General features: G+C 38.8%; 2 protein-coding genes across 4 annotated transcripts; both read right to left on the bottom strand.

The window, feature by feature from the left end:
- Positions 1-2,808: 2,808 nt before the first annotated feature.
- Positions 2,809-4,524, bottom strand: LOC116259799 (protein EXORDIUM-like 3). Its single transcript, XM_031637722.2, has one exon. It carries the CDS (start codon positions 4,296-4,298, stop codon positions 3,237-3,239), a length of 1,062 nt encoding a protein of 353 aa, XP_031493582.1. The 5' UTR covers positions 4,299-4,524; the 3' UTR covers positions 2,809-3,236.
- Positions 4,525-8,418: 3,894 nt separating this feature from the next.
- Positions 8,419-18,849, bottom strand: LOC116260249 (probable protein S-acyltransferase 14). 3 transcript variants are annotated; one of them, XM_050079493.1, is made up of 8 exons: positions 18,715-18,849; positions 17,642-17,843; positions 11,953-12,199; positions 11,673-11,764; positions 9,766-9,889; positions 9,599-9,684; positions 9,275-9,340; positions 8,419-8,858 (listed from the first exon to the last, which is right to left on the bottom strand). In XM_050079493.1, exons 2-8 carry the CDS (start codon positions 17,828-17,830, stop codon positions 8,733-8,735), a joined length of 930 nt encoding a protein of 309 aa, XP_049935450.1. In that variant the 5' UTR covers positions 17,831-17,843; positions 18,715-18,849; the 3' UTR covers positions 8,419-8,732. The 3 variants fall into 3 exon arrangements, with proteins under 3 accessions (XP_049935450.1, XP_031494288.1, XP_031494289.1); XM_031638428.2 differs by lacking the exon at positions 18,715-18,849 and having other exon boundaries at positions 17,642-18,374; XM_031638429.2 differs by lacking the exons at positions 17,642-17,843; positions 18,715-18,849 and adding an exon at positions 12,419-13,887.
- Between the last annotated feature and the right edge of the window lie 1,286 nt (positions 18,850-20,135).

The following is a 20,135-nucleotide window of genomic DNA, read 5'->3' as shown; positions in this document are numbered from 1 at the left end:
ACTATCATGTTCTTATAGACAATAATGTTTTTGTCCATCGATTGATAATTTTAATACAAAAAAACTACAATCATCTTGTCTAGCGTTTGTTTTGCATATGTCTATTTAGTTTATTCTGTTCGTATTGTCTGGCATTTGTTTATGTCCTGTCTAATTTATCTGTTCTGCCATTTCTGCTTTTCAGAAGTAAAATGGTATTCCTGCCCCTCCCCCGGCACTGGATGCAACTCTATCTGGTTCGCCATTGCCTTATAGTCCCCACCTTCCTTTTTGTATGGATAGCGCAAGACGCGATGGGGCACAGGCAGATGGACTCAATAAATGGAGGAGAAGGAGAGAAAGATAAAGGGAGAGGGAAGTTCCGAGGCATAAACAAATGAAAAGGACAGAAAAGGTGAAAGGCGGCTTGGAGGCAGAGAAAGATAAGAAGAAAAGAAAGAGAACGGGCAAGGGAAGCTCGGGGGCAGAGACCGAGGAGAAGGAGAGAAAGGGAAAGGGTGACGACAACTCGGGGGTGTAGACAGATGAGAAGGAGATAAAGAGAAAGGGCGACAACAGCTCGGGGGCAGAAACGAAAGAGAAGGAGGGAAAGAGAAAATGTGAGGGCAGCTCGAGAGCGGGAAGCCTGTTATGTTCCACGGTCTTATGTCGGTTAGCTTGAAACAGAATGAAACAGAAGATAATTTATAATCAATGTTCAATCGTCCGTCATGTCCATCTTGTACTGTAGATGGTGTTTGATAAAAAAATGATTAAACAAGACAATCGTGTTCCATTTCACATGTCTTGTGGCCATCAAACGCCCTCTTATGGAACACCCACAAAGTGTTCCATTACTAACTAATCCCTCAACGGTAAATTGGACCTCTAATACAGTAGGAAGAAACTTATAAAGAAGTTTAACGTATACGGGTTTATCTTCTCGCCTATGCCTATGGAGCGAAGGATCTTGTCTTGTTCTTCAACATTCATGCAATACACAACGTTACACTATTTATGCCTTTCACTCTTCCTAGAGATTTATTTCCATCGTTACAATTATCACCGGCTGTAATCAAGGATTCATCTAATCTTCCATCAGTACGATTGCACCCATTTTATTGTTAGAATGTCATCACAGTTGCCTTTCATGTCGTGCTGTATTTTATCTTTATGGACGGAGACGATATCCGCTCGTCCTGCAGGATCGATAGTGGCAATTTCTTATGGCTCGCTTTAAAAAGTGGCTTGATTTAGTAATCTCACAAGCCCAAAGTTGATCTAGCATAGTTTTCTCAGCTTTCATCCAAATAACAGCCTTCATTAGTCCTTTTTCTCTCGGAAGCTTCAGTCTTCATTTAAAAGGGACACGACATTCAAGCTGTTTTTGGGACCTACTTTTCTTACAATGCGAGATGAAAATGGCTTTACTTCTACTTTTTCCTGTTCGAGGCTTTGATTTGAACGAATACAATTTGATTCGCGGCGACACCAGTTTTGGTAAACTCCACTATGCGACGGGATTGAGCTCAGTCAGGTTAAGAACCAACCAAGTAATGAAAAGCGTTATCTTTGAAAGCAAGATGCCTGTCGACATGGACGCTGCAGTCTTATCGGCTTTGCTTCGCTTCGCCCTCCTCTTCTCTCCCCCTGCTCTGCTGATCACCCACCTCAGGAAGCTCGTTTTTCAGCTGTCCTGCAAGCAAAATTAGAACTCCATGTTGAACGTTTTTAAATACTTGATCTAAAAGTATCTTTTTTCCTTTTCCGCTCGACACTGTTGCTTTTGCCTGGGATTAAGGTGCAGGACACTATGGGCCCGCCAGGCAGGTGCCGTGGAGTGGCACCTGAATCACCTCAGCCCGCTTCGGCGGTGATTGCTCCGAGCGAGGGCGACAGGTCATAAATTATAACGTGGACAATCATGACGGAGGGCCCCGCAGCCCTCTCACATGGCCAGCAAGGCAGGCTGGTCCCCCAAAAGTTGAGGTTCCACCAGCAGCCTGAAATTCGTTTTTTCATTGATCCCGCGCCTTCGGGAAGACGGACAGACGGGGAGGGGGAGGGGGAGGGGGCAGAGATGGACGGACACTGAACAAAGAGGTCACGATGAACATGGAAGGAAGCAAGCAACTCATCCATCATCGCTCCCCCACGGAGCTCTCTCCGGCGCCGCTTTCCCTTTACCCTTTCTTTCCCGTTATTTTTCTCTCTTGAAAGATGTTGCAGCCAGGAACACGATGATCCATCCACCACCAAATTAAGCAACCAGATTGCGCCTCATCACTCTCTTTCTCTTTATTTTTTGTTTGTCTATTGAGTGGCTCGTCTAGCCGCCTTGAACAGCCAAGGAGAACACGAATGCAACCTCTGAATTTTCAAAAGGTTAGAAAGAGATGAGGGACGCTGAAGCGACTCCTCCTTCACCTACCATGGACTGGCACCGAAAACATAACAGAAGAATGAAAACCTGTTTATTCAAACTTCGGAAAAACCGGTAAAAAGGGAAACAGGAGGGAGAGGGCAGAAAGGAAAAGGAGGAGTAGAAAAGCAGTCCGGTTGCTTTCTCTCATATTTGTCGGCCACACCGCCGACACCTCGAGCGCGATGATCGATGGGAGGCAGGTAGAAGCCAGAACGTCTGGTCTGTCCTTATACGTGGAGATAGAGAGATGGAAGGAGAGGGGTGTGCGCCGGAACTTCTGTTTTTTATGCGAGGAAATGTGCCGACCTGGCGCGCAAGACACTGATCGAGCGATAGGAAAAGAAATAGAGAACACTAATTTAATTTGGCAAACGAGCAGATAAGAAGCCACTGCGTACTATACATAGCCACTTAAACAAGCAATTTCTTTTATCCTTGGGAAGCATGAAAGGAAGCGGGAAAATGGAGTTCAAGTTCAAAGGACAGTAGTGCCAAAAAGCAACCATTGGTCCCTTTGATTACCTCCATCCATTCACACATATCTATCAGAACAAGAAAGACGTAATAAGTTGCACGCGACTGCGTATGGACTTAGAAAGGGATGGAAGAGGAGAGTACACTAAACAGACAGAAAAAAGGAGGGAATGAGAAGTCAGTCTCAAACCTCCTCCTCAATTTTCCTGTGCGTAGTGGAACGGAGAAAGCAACTGCAGCAGGAGATATCGGCGATGGACCTAACGGTATTGGCAGGTAACAGCTTCCATGATCATCTCCCTCCCTCTCCCTCTCTCTCTCTCTTCCCGCGAGTGGGAAAGAAGAAACGCCGTCTTCTTTACTTGTCCAAGGCATTTGGACCAAAACAGTAGTTAAGCACAGGGTTCCAAACCCACTGGACCAAAAACCTCCTCCTTCCTCCGTTCATGTTGTACGTAGCTCCCGTCTTGTCGACAGACAGCTGGCCGGTGTAGGAGCCACCACCACCTGTGCCATAGATCCCTTCGCACAAATCAGCAATCTCCGTGGGGAAGGATGGGTCCTGTCCAGCATACCAAGCGTTCACCAAGGGGTTGGTGGAGAGCTCGGCGATCTCGTGAGCGATGACGCTGATCATCCCGTCGACGCCGGCATCGCCGTTGGGGGGATTCAAGGGCTTGAGGCCGGGAATGTAGGAGGGCACGGCGAACGGGTAGGCGCACACGCCCGGGCACTGGGCTGCCGAGTTGCCCACCCACGCGTAAGGGAGTGTGGTGCCGACGATGGAGGGGAAGGTGAAGTAGTGGAAGCCGCACACCTGACCGCAGAAATCCTGCATATGCACATCGGGGGAGGTAAGGACGAGGTAGAGGCCGTTCCGAGAGTCGATGGGGAGGGGCCTGGTGGACGCGGTGATGGCCCCCTTTATGACGCTCTGAATCGACAGGCGGGTGAGGGACTTGCCATGGGAATACCTATCGTTCTTCTCCGATCCCAGCAAGACATTGCTGCTGATGTTGGATCCCGTTTGGTCGGTGTAGAGCTGCACCGTGCTCCACCACTCGGAGACTGAAGGAGATTGAGCGTCCCGGGAAGAGATGGAGCGGAGAAACCCCTTGATTATCCTCTTCTGGCTGGGCTGCCAGGACCCATACCAGATGGTGTGTATGGTGATGTTGGAAGTGAGCACCGGACCCATGTGGTACTGAAGGTGAACGAACTCGGAAGAGCCCTCGTACCTCTTGGAGCTCCCGAAAACGGGATCTGGGTAACTGGTGCTGTCGTTGAACAATCTGGGCCACGGCCTCCATGCCTGCACGCGGATGACGGGAACGGAGGCGAGTACCAGCAGCATCAGAAGGCTGATCATTTCAAGCCAAACGGACAAAGAAGGGAAGAAGAGAGGCTTCTGTCTGCCCATTCTCACTCTTTTGGTTCCGCCTCTCTCTCTCTCTCTCTCTTTAACTCCCACACTTTCCCAGGACAAAGCGTGTGGATTTGTATGTCACGAGAGACGCAGAAACAAGCACAGGTAGCTACAGAGGAAGAGGAGGAAGAGAAAGGAGGGGGAGGAGAATGAACAGGAATATGGTTTGTTTGATTTGGCTCGTGGTTGTATATAAATGACAAAGCGCAAAAAGATGTGTGAAGGAAAAAGTGAGGCCCGTTTTCTCAAGAGCGCGCCATTGATTTCCGGTTATTGGGATACAGGTAGATTCTTAAAGTCTAGCTGTCAGAGGGCCCCTCCCCTCTTCTCTTGGGACTGAACGCAGGCGGTCGCCACTTTGTTCTCGCCTTCGCCTTCTGTTGGCCTGGGGTCCATACCACTGCCTACTTCTCTTCCCTCTTTGTCTCCTTCCCTGCCCACCCACACCCTCAACGCCCTTTCCCTGCTTCTTTCTTTATATATTAGCTCGTTTACTTCTTGTTTATTTTTCATGACCCTTGTTCTTCTTCTTTTGCCCCACCTTGGAACGGGCAATTTTCAGCAACATCATCAATAAGTTTCCGTTAAACGCTACCGACTCCGTTGCACATCCACCTCCGTTTCATCTTCCTTCTTTCAAATGTATAAGTTGTGCTCTTATTGACCCTCATGGCGTGTCGGTAGATTATGGATTTACATCAATCAACCGTCCGTTCATCCCTGCGTTTCCACTAAAATGACGAAACTAGGGTGTGGTAATTTTTTTCAATATTTTCTCACAACTAACTTTTTTTTTTCTAATTTCTTTAAATCGTTCGCCTATTGGACCTTGGCATTGGCTTATATATTATATCAACTGATGGAACTTCCAATAGAGATACATAATAAACAACGAACAGATATAGATCTACTAAACGTCATGATCTTGCTTTTTTCCATGTGTGCATATATAAAAGAAAATCAAATGTTAACTTACACAAAGATTGCCACTCTCTAATTCATAGTTCTTTATTTATTAACTGTTCTCCTTTTTAGCATTGAAAAATCAATTGCTATATATATATATATATAGAAAATCAAATGTAAACTTACACAAAGATTAATGTATACATATACATATATATATATACACACACATTAATCAATGATTAATGCTATCTGAGGCAGAATAGTTATTGGATCGTTAAACTTTGGAAATTTTTGCCAAAAACACTATAAAACATTGTTCAAGCCACCATAAACCATTGCAAGTCATAAACCATGGCTAATGTCATTTTAGTGTGACTATTTTTTGTAGCAAATATATAAGGTAATTATGAGAATGTATGTCAAACTCGATGAAAACTTTTTACCTATTGATTTTTAAAAAATCGGCAATGAAAATTAAAATAAAAACTAGTAACCCACTTGTATTTGTAAGGGGCTGAAATACCTCATAAAAGAAGCAAGGGGTCTCAATTAAGGAAACTTATTTGTATTTGCTTTTTCTTTTGAGTGAATTTTAGTTATATATATATATATACACACTCTCTCTCTTTTAAGTCGCATACTTTTAAGACTCGTTTCCACTCTTCTTTGGTCTCTCTTCAGTTTTTCTCTTTTTCTTTTTTTGTTTCTCTTCTTTTAATCACTCTCTTCACTCTAGAATTGGAAGATCACAGTGTTAAAAGAGAAAATTGTATGTATATATATATATATACATACATAGTGACTATTTCTCTTTGTATTCGATATTCATTATAAACTATTGAACGAAGAGATGAACGTCTATTTTCTCGTGCGTACACAATCATTTACACTCTTTACTAAATTTTGCAAACATCCGGTTTGCTATCTCTCTCCCTCTCCTCCCTTTTGATGTTTAAGAATGTTAGAGGGAGTATTTCCTCAATGAAGCGGGAAATAGAGAGAATAGTCATTTGCCAGGATGTTAGAGGGAGCTTATCATAATGAAAGAGGGCATAGAGAGAATAGTCATTTGCCATGTCTGCAACATCCATCGAAAAGAGATTTGCATCCTCCTACAGCCCATTAACATATGGATTTGGAATTTTCGTTCTTAAAATTCATCTTCTGTGTGCCATCTAATAATTTTTGTTGTTCCACAATTTCAGTGAGTTAGATGAACCTATATGTCAAAGAATTAAAAAACCATGAATTCTGCAATTGATATAATTTTAACAAATTCAATTTAGACATAGAAAATATTACTAAGTTGAGTTTTTCTTTGCTTTTTGTTGTATTTTCCAATCTTTTTATTAGATTTGTTGCATTAGACAAACAATCAAATTTACAAACATACACATATAACTGGAGTCGAATGACTACAAATTAAAATTATTATTGATGCTCTTGAAATGATTGCATATCATCAACAAGTTCTTTTAGTTTTTAGCTATGACAGCATCCAGCGTTTAGTAGACTTGATATATATATATATATTATTTGCACGAGACTGGGCACGACACTAATTTTTTTGGGTATGAAGTGAAATTCTTCTTATTTAGATGAATGGTTCATAACTGTCCTGTGCAAAACTAATTTTCTAAAAAGATGAATGATAACTCTACTCTACTTTAGTTTTGAAAAGGTAATTTTATAAATTAAAATATAAGTAATCGCTCACTATGTTAGAAACTAATATTATACTTGATATCTCGATTTCTTATAAAAAATCGATCAAATTGACAGCTAAGCTCATAATTAGTTTTTTACTGATATAACAATGGTCGCAAATTAAATCGTTTTTTTTTCATTCCTTCCTCTTTCACCATCTCACTTACCTTTTTTTTCTCACTGTACAGTATCCTCCCCCCATGAAAACTGATGGATTAGAAGAATGAATCCATGTATATATATATATATATATATATATATATATATCTTTTATATCGTCAAAAATTGTGGCAAAAGACGTATGTGGATGATACATATATAGTTATAGTTTTTAAAAATATAAAATAAAAAAGCATTTTTTTTTCCTGTGGAGTGTGGAGATGGGAGATGTATTGGATAGATGAGAGAGAGAGAGAGAGAGAGAGAGAGAGAGAGAGAGAGAGAGGAGGCGTGCTGCGAGTCAAGGTGGAGCAATTATTCCCGCGGGAAATTTCTACCACAATTAGCGGAGCGAACTCCGCTGCCTGAATGACTGATTGAATTGAAAGTATAGCGCGTGAGCTGAGGGCCAACGGTGACATCATCTTCTTAAACAATAAACAAATACATGAAACATCATGGGTATATCCTTGTCACCCAGCCAATACCGAAAGCGACGTCCGTCCGCCCCTTCCTTTCCCACCCCCTACTTCTCTCATCCCATATCTCCTCTCTCATTCTTTTTTTTTCTCTTGCATGTAATGCTTGTATGTCTAATAGCATTTATTATATTAGAAATGAATATTAATCACCCTTTATTTAAGCTTGGAATTTCTCAGGACGCTGAACCCACCTTTGAATAAACGGAGGTCCACAATCCATTGAGATGAAAAATACTAGCTTTTGAATAATCGTTAAGTATTTCCATCTGCTTCGACGCATCAATGCTTGATATAGATGACTGTGAGATGGATTTAAAGTCTCTTAACTACTTGATTACGTATTGTAAGGCTATCCAATGGTTGATTCCTACTGAACGAAATGGTTGGCATCATGACCATGTGCTCAAATTCAAAAAGAGAAGAAAAAATCAACTTATATTTAAGATAATCCGTCCTCCACAATCCTTAGCAAAAACCCACGCATAGAATCAAGTTCTTTCATGCCCTAAAGCAGAAAAAAACTCTCGACCGATGCACGCAAGATCGATTCAATACCAATATATATTTAAAAACATGATCTTGTTTATGTTTTTTTGTATTCTCAAAAGGTGTTTGGCAACAGAAATACTAACACAATATTATATAGTGTTCCATGAATGTGCTTCAATCAGATTCATAAAACAATGTGCTAGTCTTCATGTTGCCAAACGCCCCTCACCCCTCAAGGAACTTTTTTTGTGCAAAGCAACCACAAACAGGAGTCCTCAAGGTACTTCGTGCAAAACAACCCACCTGTGTTGGGCAGCATCATCACTTGGTCAACCTTGTGCAAAGCCACCGTATATCGCAGTCATGAGTTAAAAGGGGGGAAAACACATAAGAAGGTGCCTTTATGGTTTACGTAGTAAGAATAACACCATCATTCAATGACTAGCTATCCACAAGAAACTCCCTTTGATCTGACACATGCCTAAAACAAGTATCCTGTCAATCATGTGTGTATTCCATTTGACCTGCACAGAAATCACGCTCTCTTGCACAAGACCCCAAATGTCAAACCAGGCGGACTTTAACAGCCAAGGTGCTAATATCGTGAAGTCAGGTAATAGCGTAAGACAGTGGCCTCGCTAGTCCAGCTGCAGAATAGCTGCTTTGGGAAAGAGAGAGGGTGTCATAGCTCTTGACCGTCCAGATCGGGTTTTGATGGATATTCGAGTCCCTGAAGAGCAGGCATCCTACGCAAATCATCTTCTGAGTAGGCAGGAAGGAACCAATACCCCTTATCTGTCCCAAAAACCTGCATTTAGAATTTCACTTACATCACCTTTTTCAGAATACGTGGACATGCATTGCTAGTTTCTAGACAGCAGACCTGCCTTATGATCAAATTTATTATATTTCATTGCCTATAAACCCACTTCCAGAATGTCCTTACTAACCATGTGATAGACTATCAGAGACGATTTAATTTCTGAAAAAAGTAGAAATAAAAGGTTAAAAAACCTAATACTGCACATTCATTTTTTTGTGTTCCACCACAAGTCAATTTTACCAAGTTTCTTGATTAAACAACATCCATGTTTGACCAGTGAAGGTTGTGAATATATACGGAAAAAAAGGATTCAAATAAATTGGTAGGACTAAAAAGAATGTGGGAAAAAATAACAACTACACATGATCATCTAATAACATGGAAGAAAAAAGAATACCAACCTGTTCAAAATTCCTTCTTCGACCTAGATCATACCGCCATTTTGGAGAACTCTTCTTTTCATATGCCTGAATATAAGAACATAAATTGAGAAATTTCAGGCACATTTGTTTTTGGTCACTGAGAAAACACAGGTGTTATTCCCCAACCTTCGAGACATTGCCAACAAACATCAAAGTTATGATTAAGAATCAGAGGTTTAGAGGGCATCAACTTTGACAAGGACTACTAAAGGATCATTAATTTTCTCTGTTTGTAATAGAGAACCAAAATAACCACGAAAGGAAATGCAGCCTTAGAGGCTAAACCAGTTCCAGTCTATTTACCTCAATGGTTGTTGTATTGGCAGAGACCAGAGATATATGCATGATCAGAAAACCCAGAACACTTAGAGCAAAAGCCAGGTTCAACACTACATACAGCAAACCAGTAAGCAACAAACACAAGCTGCAGCAGGACAAGACTACTAAGAAAGAAAATGAAAGAATCATACCAAATGCCAGGAAGGTGGTAGCAAGAGTTCCAGGTGTACCAGGGATCTCTCGATCACTAAAGAATGCCACAAACTGTGGCAGCAAAGCTAATGTAACAAGCGTTGTCTCAAGGAAAGTATAGAACTGCATTTAGAGATATATTTACATGTATATAAGTCAGAATAGTTTTTCACCAGATGACAAAATAACAAAGATCAACAGCTGTATGAAAATGAAAAAAAAAAAAACATCTAAAGTATTCAGCACAATAAGGAGACTAGTTTTAGACCTGTGGAGAGGAATATGGTGTGTCATCACTAACAAAAATTGTCAAAATTGTAGAGAGAAAAGATTCACATCCATTTTGACATTAGCTCATTAAAAGGTTACCACGTAGGAAAGATTCCAAAATTTAAGCCAGAGATGAACCTAAATATTCAAGAATGCCAACTCCACTAATCAGTTTCTTTTTTTTTTTGGAATACAAAATGAAACAGGAAAAAACAATGAAAAAGAGAACTTGCCCATGCCTAGCTGCAGCTTTTGCCCAAGCATCAACGTGTTTGACAAATTCCTAGGTGATGCTTCAGTGCAGCTATTGACTAGGTGAAATAAAACAAGCTTAAGGCCTGAGGACCATGTAGACACTCAGGACCATGTGAATCTGCATTAGTTCAAGAATTTAAGTGTATGACGAGTTTGAATCCTATCAACCATTTAATATAGCGTGATACAATAAACAAAACTATGTCAAGATGAAACACCTAACACTCCAAAACTACCAACCATTTACATGGGTATACTTCTATCAAGCTGCCATACCCATGATGTGTCCAGGTTACACCTGCAATAGCCCTAGTTACCACATGGCTACGACTGTACGAGTCAAACAGCTTTCAAACTTAAACCAATAGCTATGGTTCTGCAACAAGTACTAGCTATTGAAGATTGGCCGAATATATTTTCCAAACATTGTAATACAAAGCTACAAAATTAGGTAAGCAATTTAAACAATACTACATCATAGGTTGAAATTTGAAAACATCTTGTATTATATGTAATGCAATCGGAAAAAAAGGGTCTAGCAATAGGTCGATAACCTCGTGGCAAGGTTACAGAAATTCCAAGTTTGAGGTAAAATCCTTCTTAGCTATGAGGGAAATCCTGAGACCAAAAAATTGCTGAACATTTACGCCATCATTGTGTTTTATACCACATTAGAGCTTCTTTGTATAAAAAATATGCTTCATATTCTTTATCAGGACCTCTTTTTGCAAGCCCCTTCATATTAATTTAGTATAAAGGTGCTATTTCAGAACATTATACAAGTGCTACTCCAGATTGTAATAAATAAATAAACATATACATGTCATTCACCAAGAAACAACATCAGTGTACAACTATTGACATGTACCCATACAACGTTAAAAAATATACTTACTCATAAGAGGTGCATTACCCACCTTTTCGAAGTTCCAAACCACAGTCACAAGTAATGGCAATATTTTGAAAAATTGTTGCCAAAACAACCATTGCTAAAGGGGATAATCTTGTAATCTTTTCAAATTATTGCAAAAAATGCCTGTGATAGTATCATGATACCATCGTGAAACTTTCCATCCTTTTATGAAAAATCTTTTTAACATATTTCCATTGTATGTTTCCATTTTTGTTTATCAAAAAATTTTAAATCCATCTTGAACCTTTATCAATATGACTTTAAGATAAAACTCTAAGTATCATAAATTCTATCCGTTATCTTTTGTACAATTTTAAATTTTCTGAGTTTCAGAGGTTTTTCTTAAAAAAATTGCCGAACAAACCAAAAATGCTTGCTGATAGAAACCCGAGAACTGTATTTGTAACTGTTTTCCAGATGTAGAAATAATGAATAGACAATAACTGGAGTGTAGTGCAGACACCTTACCAGGAAAAGAAGGAAAAATTTATAATTTAGTGCACCAACACAGTTAACCACCCATACACAGTGATGGTCCATTTTCAGAACACACCTCCCACCTACCAAACACACAACAAGATCCAGCGTCAGTACCTAAACATAAGTCATACATCATAAAGGTAACTAAAACCGAAAAAACCATATAATATACTGCGAATAAATGATCAAACTGACACAAAACCATAAATATGTCGATGTTTCTCGCAAATAACTAAAAGGATAATTACAAAGTGAAATCATAACTTACAAACAGAGCAATGGTGGCAGCGAGGTGGCTTCAACTGGTTGCACTTCCTGCAGTAACGAACTCTGGAATTTGACGGATCAACAACAACTGGAGACAGTTGTGAACCCACAACTTGATTAACAAACTCAGAGCTAGCTAATGGAATAGTGTCACCACTCTCTTCATCCACTGTAGGCCTCCAACTTGGCGGAACACTGCCTGGATCCGTGAAAACCACAGAAAAGTAGCTCCATAGTAGCATCACCAGCTACAAAAATAGAAGATTAAGACTTCAGGAAAGTGTTTCTGCATTTGAAAGCAGGAAAAAGAAATTGAAACATTAAAGTAAACTACAACAGCGGTGAAGAAAAAGGATGTGGTGGGGCAGGTTCAGAGGAGAATGGTAAGGAGTTTTATTTCTGATAAATAGAAGGAAAGAGAAGCTGAGAATAGCTTTGAATAAGAATAACAATTTCAAGGTACCAACATTGATGAAACAACAAGAGAAGTCCATTAATTTGGATTTTCATTTCCTTGTAGGTTCAAAATAAGCATTGGTCAAATCCAATTTGCAAAAAGTATAGCCATGGTCAGTCACCTGCGTTATCAAATGACACTCAAACTGAATCAATCCGGCAAAAATTAAGATTAAATCAATAAATAATTCAAAAGAAAAGAAGGGCTGCATGACATTATCAATTATTATATGGGAAGGCCTGCTAAATTTCAAATAACCATTTACACTGCCCAACCATTAACCCGGTACATTCATTTACACATACGGTTTTATCTTTTACCATCCTCATGAACAATAATTCATAGAACGAGAGAGTTTCATCACCGATTCACCTCTCTGGCTTGTATAGCAACTTAGAAAATGTAATCAACTGGATGGGTCAAACGGAATTATTACACTAATGAATCCAGAAAGAACATAATCTATTGCACAACAGCAATGGTTTATATGAGTCATCTAAATTCTGAATGGCAAACTTACAGTTTGGTGATATTTGCATTACAATTTGATGCATCAAATGACAAATGCAGCAGTTTCCATAGTATGTAGATACCAAATGGAAAGGATATTTTGTGCGGAAATCAGTAAATTCGGAATAAAACTATCTGAGCCAAGTTACTCGAAAATGCTTGGATATACTTGATCATGCATTAATATAATTATGCATAGTTAAAGAAGCCAATGCAAATGATTGAACATGATTTCTTCATATTCGGGGCATTCTAGTCATTGATTTCACTAACTCAACTTTGGTTGGTGTTAACTAGGTTACATTGACAGCAGATCATTTAACAATGTAGAACATAGGTGTGTTTTTAACAAAAAATAAGAGAATGTTTACCAGATGTTAGGTATGCACTTTCCCTTATTAACATTTTTTATGAGTTAAAAGGGAACTCCAACCTAATATTTTAGACCATTTTTAGAGTGATAATTATCATCACAAAATTGTTAGCCATTGATTTACCAAATCATTCCAAACATGCATCTTGTGACATGTGAGACACGAGAAAACCCTCTTAACATGGTATATAAATTTACATATATATATATATAGGGGAATTCTATGCTGCTATGTACCAGATGTTGCTGGATAGTTAAAAATTAAAAATCTATCACTGAAAAACAATTGACACATGAGTATTAGCGATGGTTTGTGATGCAGGAACATTTCACAGTGTTTCTAAAAACAATTCATGGTGCTTTTAATGACAAATTTTCAATTCTTAGGTATCTGGCAATATTTGGTACACAACATCATAGAAATTTCCTATATATATATATATATCGTAGCCACAAAAAGCATTCTTGCATTTCAAAAGGTGAGGTTTTTCTCGGGTATAATACGATGGGATTGAAAAAAAGGGAAAAAACAAAGAAAAACTTTTAAAAATAAAAAATAAATAAAAGTAAGGGAAAAATAAAATAAATGAGAAACTAATAATAAAAATTGAAAACATGACAAAATAAGTAGACTTACAATAAATAAAAATAGAAAATGAAAAAAAAAAATTGGCATTGAAAAAATATGAAAAAAAAACATGAAAACTACACAAAAAAGCAGTTTTTTTTTCTCTTTTTTCATTTTAACGTTTTCTTAAAAAAAATGCATTTTTTAAAGTTTTAAACAGCTATTTTATTTATCACATTTTGTCACATTTTTAGAAAAAATGTGTTTTTTGTGACTATGATATATACATATATATGTGTGTGTGTGTGTACATATATAGGATTTGTGGATTTCTCCTTCCAGGTTTTGGCCTCTCATAGCACACTGCCCAATGCATTGCATCCCGCAGCCTTTATTAGATGAAGCTCTGGACCGTCGGAGGATTTCAGCTCCTAAATATGTATACACACATGTATACATATATAGGATTTGTGGATTTCTCCGTCTAGGTTTGGAGGAAAGAATCCTCCGACCTTTCATAGCAAACTGCCTAATGCAATGCACCAGACGGCGTGTTTAATAATGCCCCACTCCGTGCAAAACATCTAGTGGCAAGCAGCCGTGATTGGATGAAGCTCACAATGGCCAGAGGATGGATACATTGCTGGTTTGAAATACTAGCCAGTCGATAAATGACTTATCATACTAGTTGGACTAGTTGGGATATATACATATATATATATATATCCCAACTAGTCCAACTAGTCAGATAAGTCATTTATCGACTGACTAGTATTTCAAACCAGCAACTAATTGGTTAGACTAGTCAATTACTCGTATTGGTCAGCCAATTAATTCCTCACCTATAAATATATATGTTCTTTACGTAAATTTATATATTTAGGCATTTATTTCTGTATAAATATATGTGTTACTTTTTTTGTAGTCAATTGACATGGATCGGGTCAGACAGACGAATCCCCATTAGTCTTTACCGTAAAACAGTCTTGAACAACTTATGTTTAGCTTCTGATTGAAAATTATAAAATGCATAATTTTTTTTCTGTGAATATGGCATGATAGACACTCGTCATTCATTTGCCAATAGATTATAGAAATTGTAAGTTATTGATTTTGAATCAACATAAAAACTTACAAATGCATTACAATGAACTGTGAGATGATCTATTGAATTTTTGACAACAGAGACACACACACACACATATGGGCGGTTTCATGCCAAAAATGAACTTCTACACTTGAAATCTATTGGACAAGCAGATTCACATCAGTTATTTGTTCTTGGTGCAAAAGTGCTTTGTTTACCTTCTCAACATATTATGTCTAAGTCAGCAGGACAAACTCGGATGCAATGGATACACCTTGCACTTGTAGCGTAAATCTTTATTGACTTTGACATAGGATCGATTGACTTTTTTGTGATGCCAAAAATTTTCACTTTGGTAGCTTCGCTAAATGATTTAACCTTTGAACTACATGTCATAACCCAACCCACCCCACACTGGATTTGGGTTCCTAGTTTTGTAGATTGCAACCCGCCCCCTAATGGTTTAAGTTCCAGTAACAAAAAGGCTAGGAACTAGTTCAACAATCACTTAACCAACCCTCCCATAAGCCCTTGAAGATTTTCAAGAATCTTTGAAGTGAAACTAGACTTTTCATATTGGAGTGTTACAATTCAACCCCCTTAAAGCAAATACATTCTTGCATGTGACACTCCAAGTCCAAGTGTTGAACTTCGCTGTGATTCCAACTGCAACAAACCCAGCTCGCTCCCACAACTAGAAGTTCAAACCACCCCTTACCGTCTTTTGTTTCAATCCAAAAAGGCTAAGAACCAGGACAACTAATCATTTAGTCAACTTGTTTATAGGCCCTTGAAGATTTTTCAACAAATTTCAATACATGAGTAAACTTTTCACAATGAGGTGGTATACCACAAAAAGAGTGATTCGATCCATAGGTTTTGCTAGGAATCTATTTCCGATTTGTTTATGAGGAAGACCAAAATTGAGTCTATTTCTCCTCATCAAATGCATTTTTTTTCACATATTTATTTAACTGGGTGGATTCTATCTGTCCAAATACTATTTCGGTGTTTTCAAATGCCAATGGCCAGGTCTCTGATTCTAAATTTCTAAAACTAAAGTCTTAAAACAAGAACCAAATTAATAATTCAATTAGAAAAAAGAAGGGAATAAAAGTATTTTATAATCACATCTTTTATGTTTACCTTGCTCACTGTAAAACTGTCTTCTATTATAATTTTAATAAAACAGAAAAATACTAAGAAGATAACACATATATATGCAATGTACAGTTCAAAAGCTAAAATAACAGACAAAATATACAAATTATAATAGTATACAACTTGCAATTATAATTATAACAATCTCTATAACTGTGCATGCACACATATATTTTTAGTACACAATCACATGCAAGAACAAAGAAGTGAAAAGAAAAGTGCACGAAAACAGAAAAAAATTGTTGCAGAAAAAAGAAAAAAATAATAAGAGAAAAAAGGAGAATTTTTGTTGTCAAATAAAAAAGCTAGAGCTATTGAGTGTGCAGATAAACATAGGCATACTTCAAGTAGCAGGTTGGCTGGAACCAACTAGCCTAAGCAACCGGCTACGCCTGTATCTAACACAAAATAGATAATGTTCTGATGTACACATCTTCAACATAATATTTTAATTTCTAAGTTCTGAAAGTATAGATGGTGTCTGTGTCAGTCCAAAACATGGGCTTCCTGCATTTCATGAAGCACATATTTGTGGATGTTAGGACCTACATGCATTCCTAGACATATATGCTGTCAAATGCAATTTGCTATGAAGATTTTAACCTGTCTAGAGATTCAAACTCAAGCCCTTCAAAATAAAGAAACTGAACCACTCAGTACCCTGGGTGCATATTTTATTCGCCCAATTTGGTAGGATGCCTGCCTAACCTAGCTTGCCTATTAAAAAATACCCGTTACGATGATCAAGTTTGCCCATGAAAATGAGCATCACAGGTTTGACGGATGTTTACTTTCATTCATAGAATCCGGTACTTCCCTTCCAAGAAACATTAAGGCAGAGTGGCAGACCAACCAGGCAAAGATTATACACTTTAAGACTAGGCAAACAATGACTAGGTTCAAAGTCATTTACTAGAGTTACCAAAGTAGAGGACTGCTCCAAAGGTAAATGCTCAAAGTGCAGAAGGAACAACCGCATTCCACCGATCAAACCCTACAGAACCGTAGTTATTACATCCCAAGTACAAGAATGGCTTGGAAATAGTCTCACGTCTAAGATTCTAAAAAATATATACTCGAGTTCCATTACTACCTTGCGTCCTGCATCATGCCAAAATCAAGTTAGGTGGCAAGGTTGATTCGCCAGAATGTATGCGCAGGATACTTTGAGTCATACTGTTACATTAGTTTAGAGCAATTTTTTGTATTCATCTAATGCAAGTAAAACAGATAATGTCTTAAACATATCTATGAAATTGCCAGTGCGAATGAAAATGGTTTCCCTGCCACAGTGAACCCTTTAGGCATCTGATTCTCAAACATTTGTGACCTGGTCGCCAGGGCTGCCTGTGTCCTCGCTTCTTAATCATAAGTTCCCTACAAGAGGAAACCTAGTCGCAGTTACAGAAACAACGTGAACGAATTTTTCCTCCCTTCATTTCACCCAAAAGGTGGGCAAGGAAATACAACATTTTGTAGGCGCCAGGCGTTCCCCATATAAGCACTAAAAGGAGCAAAATAGCGTGTGACGTACCAGAACGTGGAAGAATAGCAGGATCAGGAGAGCGAGTAGGGATTCGAGACCGCCGTGATACAAGGCAGGGCCATAGTTGGTGATGACGACCGCATAGTATGTAACACCGACGACGCCAAGAACTAGAAGAATCATGATAGAGCCCAGGCCTCTGAGAGCCGTGCAGAATCTAAAAACGTTCCACGCCATCACCGCGCCCGATCTGTACATGATGGGGAGGAGAAGGGATGAACGAGAATGATTAGTCCTCCCACCCTCCTCTTTCTTTTTCAAAAAGGGACAGCTAGCATCTGCAGAAATGGAGGATTGGGAAAGCGAGGAGATTGCTGGAATGCACAGATGACCGCCGTTTACCCCAAATGGAGAAGGGTTTCATTTCCTCCTCTTTTGGGAGACGAGAAAGGAGTGTCGTCACAACCTATTCTGGAGAGAGACTGAAGCTCGCAAGAGAAGAGGAGCAGAATGGGGAGGGGGATCTTGTGGGCGAAGGGCGAGGAAAGTCAAGCAATTGGATCTGAGGAAAATTGTTTGAAAATGTTCTTAATAGGAATACAACAAAACAGGTTGTTTTTTCCCCCACCAAATTCGTCCCTGCATCTTATAGGTTAGCAAGAAACCCATTGCCGTATTATCAATTGACAATTCAGACATCGAACTTGAAATTTTAAGCGCCGAGAACTCTGGTTAAATAAGAAAAAACATGCACAATCTTAGAAAGAAAAATAATCAACCGCCTTTTCATAAAGCATGTATTGAAAAGTTAGCTGTGTTTTTTAGTGAGTTTGCCAATAAGAATTTACAAACGACCTGTCATCTAATGAGCGAATAACAAATAAACACTTATAATTTAAGAAACATCAAACAGGCGGTGAACTTTCGTTTCTCGAACAGCTGCCCTTCGTTATTCATTCAAATGACAAATTTGCCCACTGGACTTTTCTTTAAAAACACGCTGTCGCCGTCCGGCGAGAGTCGACGACGAGATCGACCATCTACTGGAGAATGATAAGGGCCGATGGTGGTGGGGGAGGCGAAGAGGTCAGCACCCGACGCCCTTTTTCACGAAGACTTACCATTTGGCCGTCAAAGACAAGTTAGATTACAGAGGAGATGATCCTGTAACGAGGAAAGCGGCGGCACCTTCGTGGTGTGGAAGCCTGAGTTTGGGAGAGACTCTCTAGCTTTGTTTGACAGCTCGATACATACGCTAAGCTAAGTCATCTTCCTTCCTTTTTATGATAGAAAAATATTTAAAGAGATACTGTTCTTCCTTTTTCAGAGTGACTGGTTCATCTCCACCGTCCCTAAAAGATTAACTGCCTTCCCTTGTGTGACTTGTGTCCTCACCATTCACAAAGTTTGCATCAGAACCTCCCCTTTGAAGTGGACTGCCTTGCCACTTATTAATGCATTGCAATCCCGTAGGTATTTAAGAGATACTGTTGCCTCCATTTGTTTTGCCTTGAGATTTTCAATCATGGATTATTACTTTTGAAAATGCCATAGATCCTCAATTAGTGATGATTGTAGTTTCTCAATCATGGAGCCTAGCTAGTAAAATTTATATAATTTCTCAATGATTGATAATGGTTTTGTTTATACCTGGAAAATGATCGTGAATTGTTTCATCCTTTTATTTCGTTCATTTTCGATTCTAGGGATGAGGAACTATTGAGGTCCTTTTTTTTTTTCTTTTCATTTACTTCAGCAATATCTAATTCTTTAGAACCCGCAGTATAGGGATTTAATAAGTTCGTTTTGGATGGGTGGTACTTACGAACTGCAATTACCGACGAGGAGATACGACGTCCTTTCGCAAGCAAGTGGCTTGCATAATCTCTACCAACAATAGAAATGCGTTTAGAATCTCCTAACCCAACTATAATACAATAAATGCGGTTTCTTCTTTGTTCACAGTAACTCCCATCATCCAAAGAGCTCGATGTAATGTTTCCCTTGAATCCTTCCTTATTCAACTTTAGCCACAAGTTCTACTAATTTCCTCCCCAAGGTATGTTTTTCTTAACCATGTTGCCCCTTCAAATTTGAGCCACCAAATAATATTGTCCTCCACTCGATCTAATTTCATAGAGTACCCCAATGATTAATTGCAAAGTTTCTCAGTCCTAATGTTCCAGCCTTCTGCGATTAGCTGGATTTAAGCACCAACAATTGTGGAAACTGAAGCCACAATTGTGGAAACTGAAGCAACTCTTACTCATTGGTTGCTATTGGATTATTAAAGTTGCAAAATAATGGGATTGAAGATGAAAACTAGTCTAGAGAAGACCAAAATTAATTTGACATTTTATAAATGTGTCTATGCATGCCTAATTAGCAAAAAACATATCAAATTTACACTCAACATGGCTAGTAGGCTCTTTCTTGCTGCTTCATGTGTAAGGGTGATTTACTTCATGTATGTCCACAAATTTGCAGTCCAATATGAAGAATTAAGAGCAAAATAGGAGCCGGTATAGATGCAGATTTATTT

This window comes from Nymphaea colorata, chromosome 9 (genome assembly GCF_008831285.2).
Source record: "Nymphaea colorata isolate Beijing-Zhang1983 chromosome 9, ASM883128v2, whole genome shotgun sequence".
NCBI classification, from domain to species: domain Eukaryota; kingdom Viridiplantae; phylum Streptophyta; class Magnoliopsida; order Nymphaeales; family Nymphaeaceae; genus Nymphaea; species Nymphaea colorata.
Note: the sequence above shows the minus strand (reverse complement) of the source record. Positions and strands in the feature narration are given on the sequence as shown.

Excerpts from the sequence above, each read along its gene's own strand:
- LOC116259799 (XM_031637722.2), bottom strand. The coding sequence starts at position 4,298 with ATGGGCAGACAGAAGCCTCTCTTCTTCCCTTCTTTGTCCGTTTGGCTT.
- LOC116260249 (XM_031638428.2), bottom strand. The coding sequence starts at position 17,851 with ATGTACAGATCGGGCGCGGTGATGGCGTGGAACGTTTTTAGATTCTGC. Across the intron at positions 12,200-17,641 it reads TGCTATTCTTCCACGTTCTG|CTGGTGATGCTACTATGGAG; the intron begins GTACGTCACACG and ends CTATTTTTGTAG. Across the intron at positions 11,765-11,952 it reads CTGCCACCATTGCTCTGTTT|GTGGGAGGTGTGTTCTGAAA; the intron begins GTAAGTTATGAT and ends TGTGTTTGGTAG.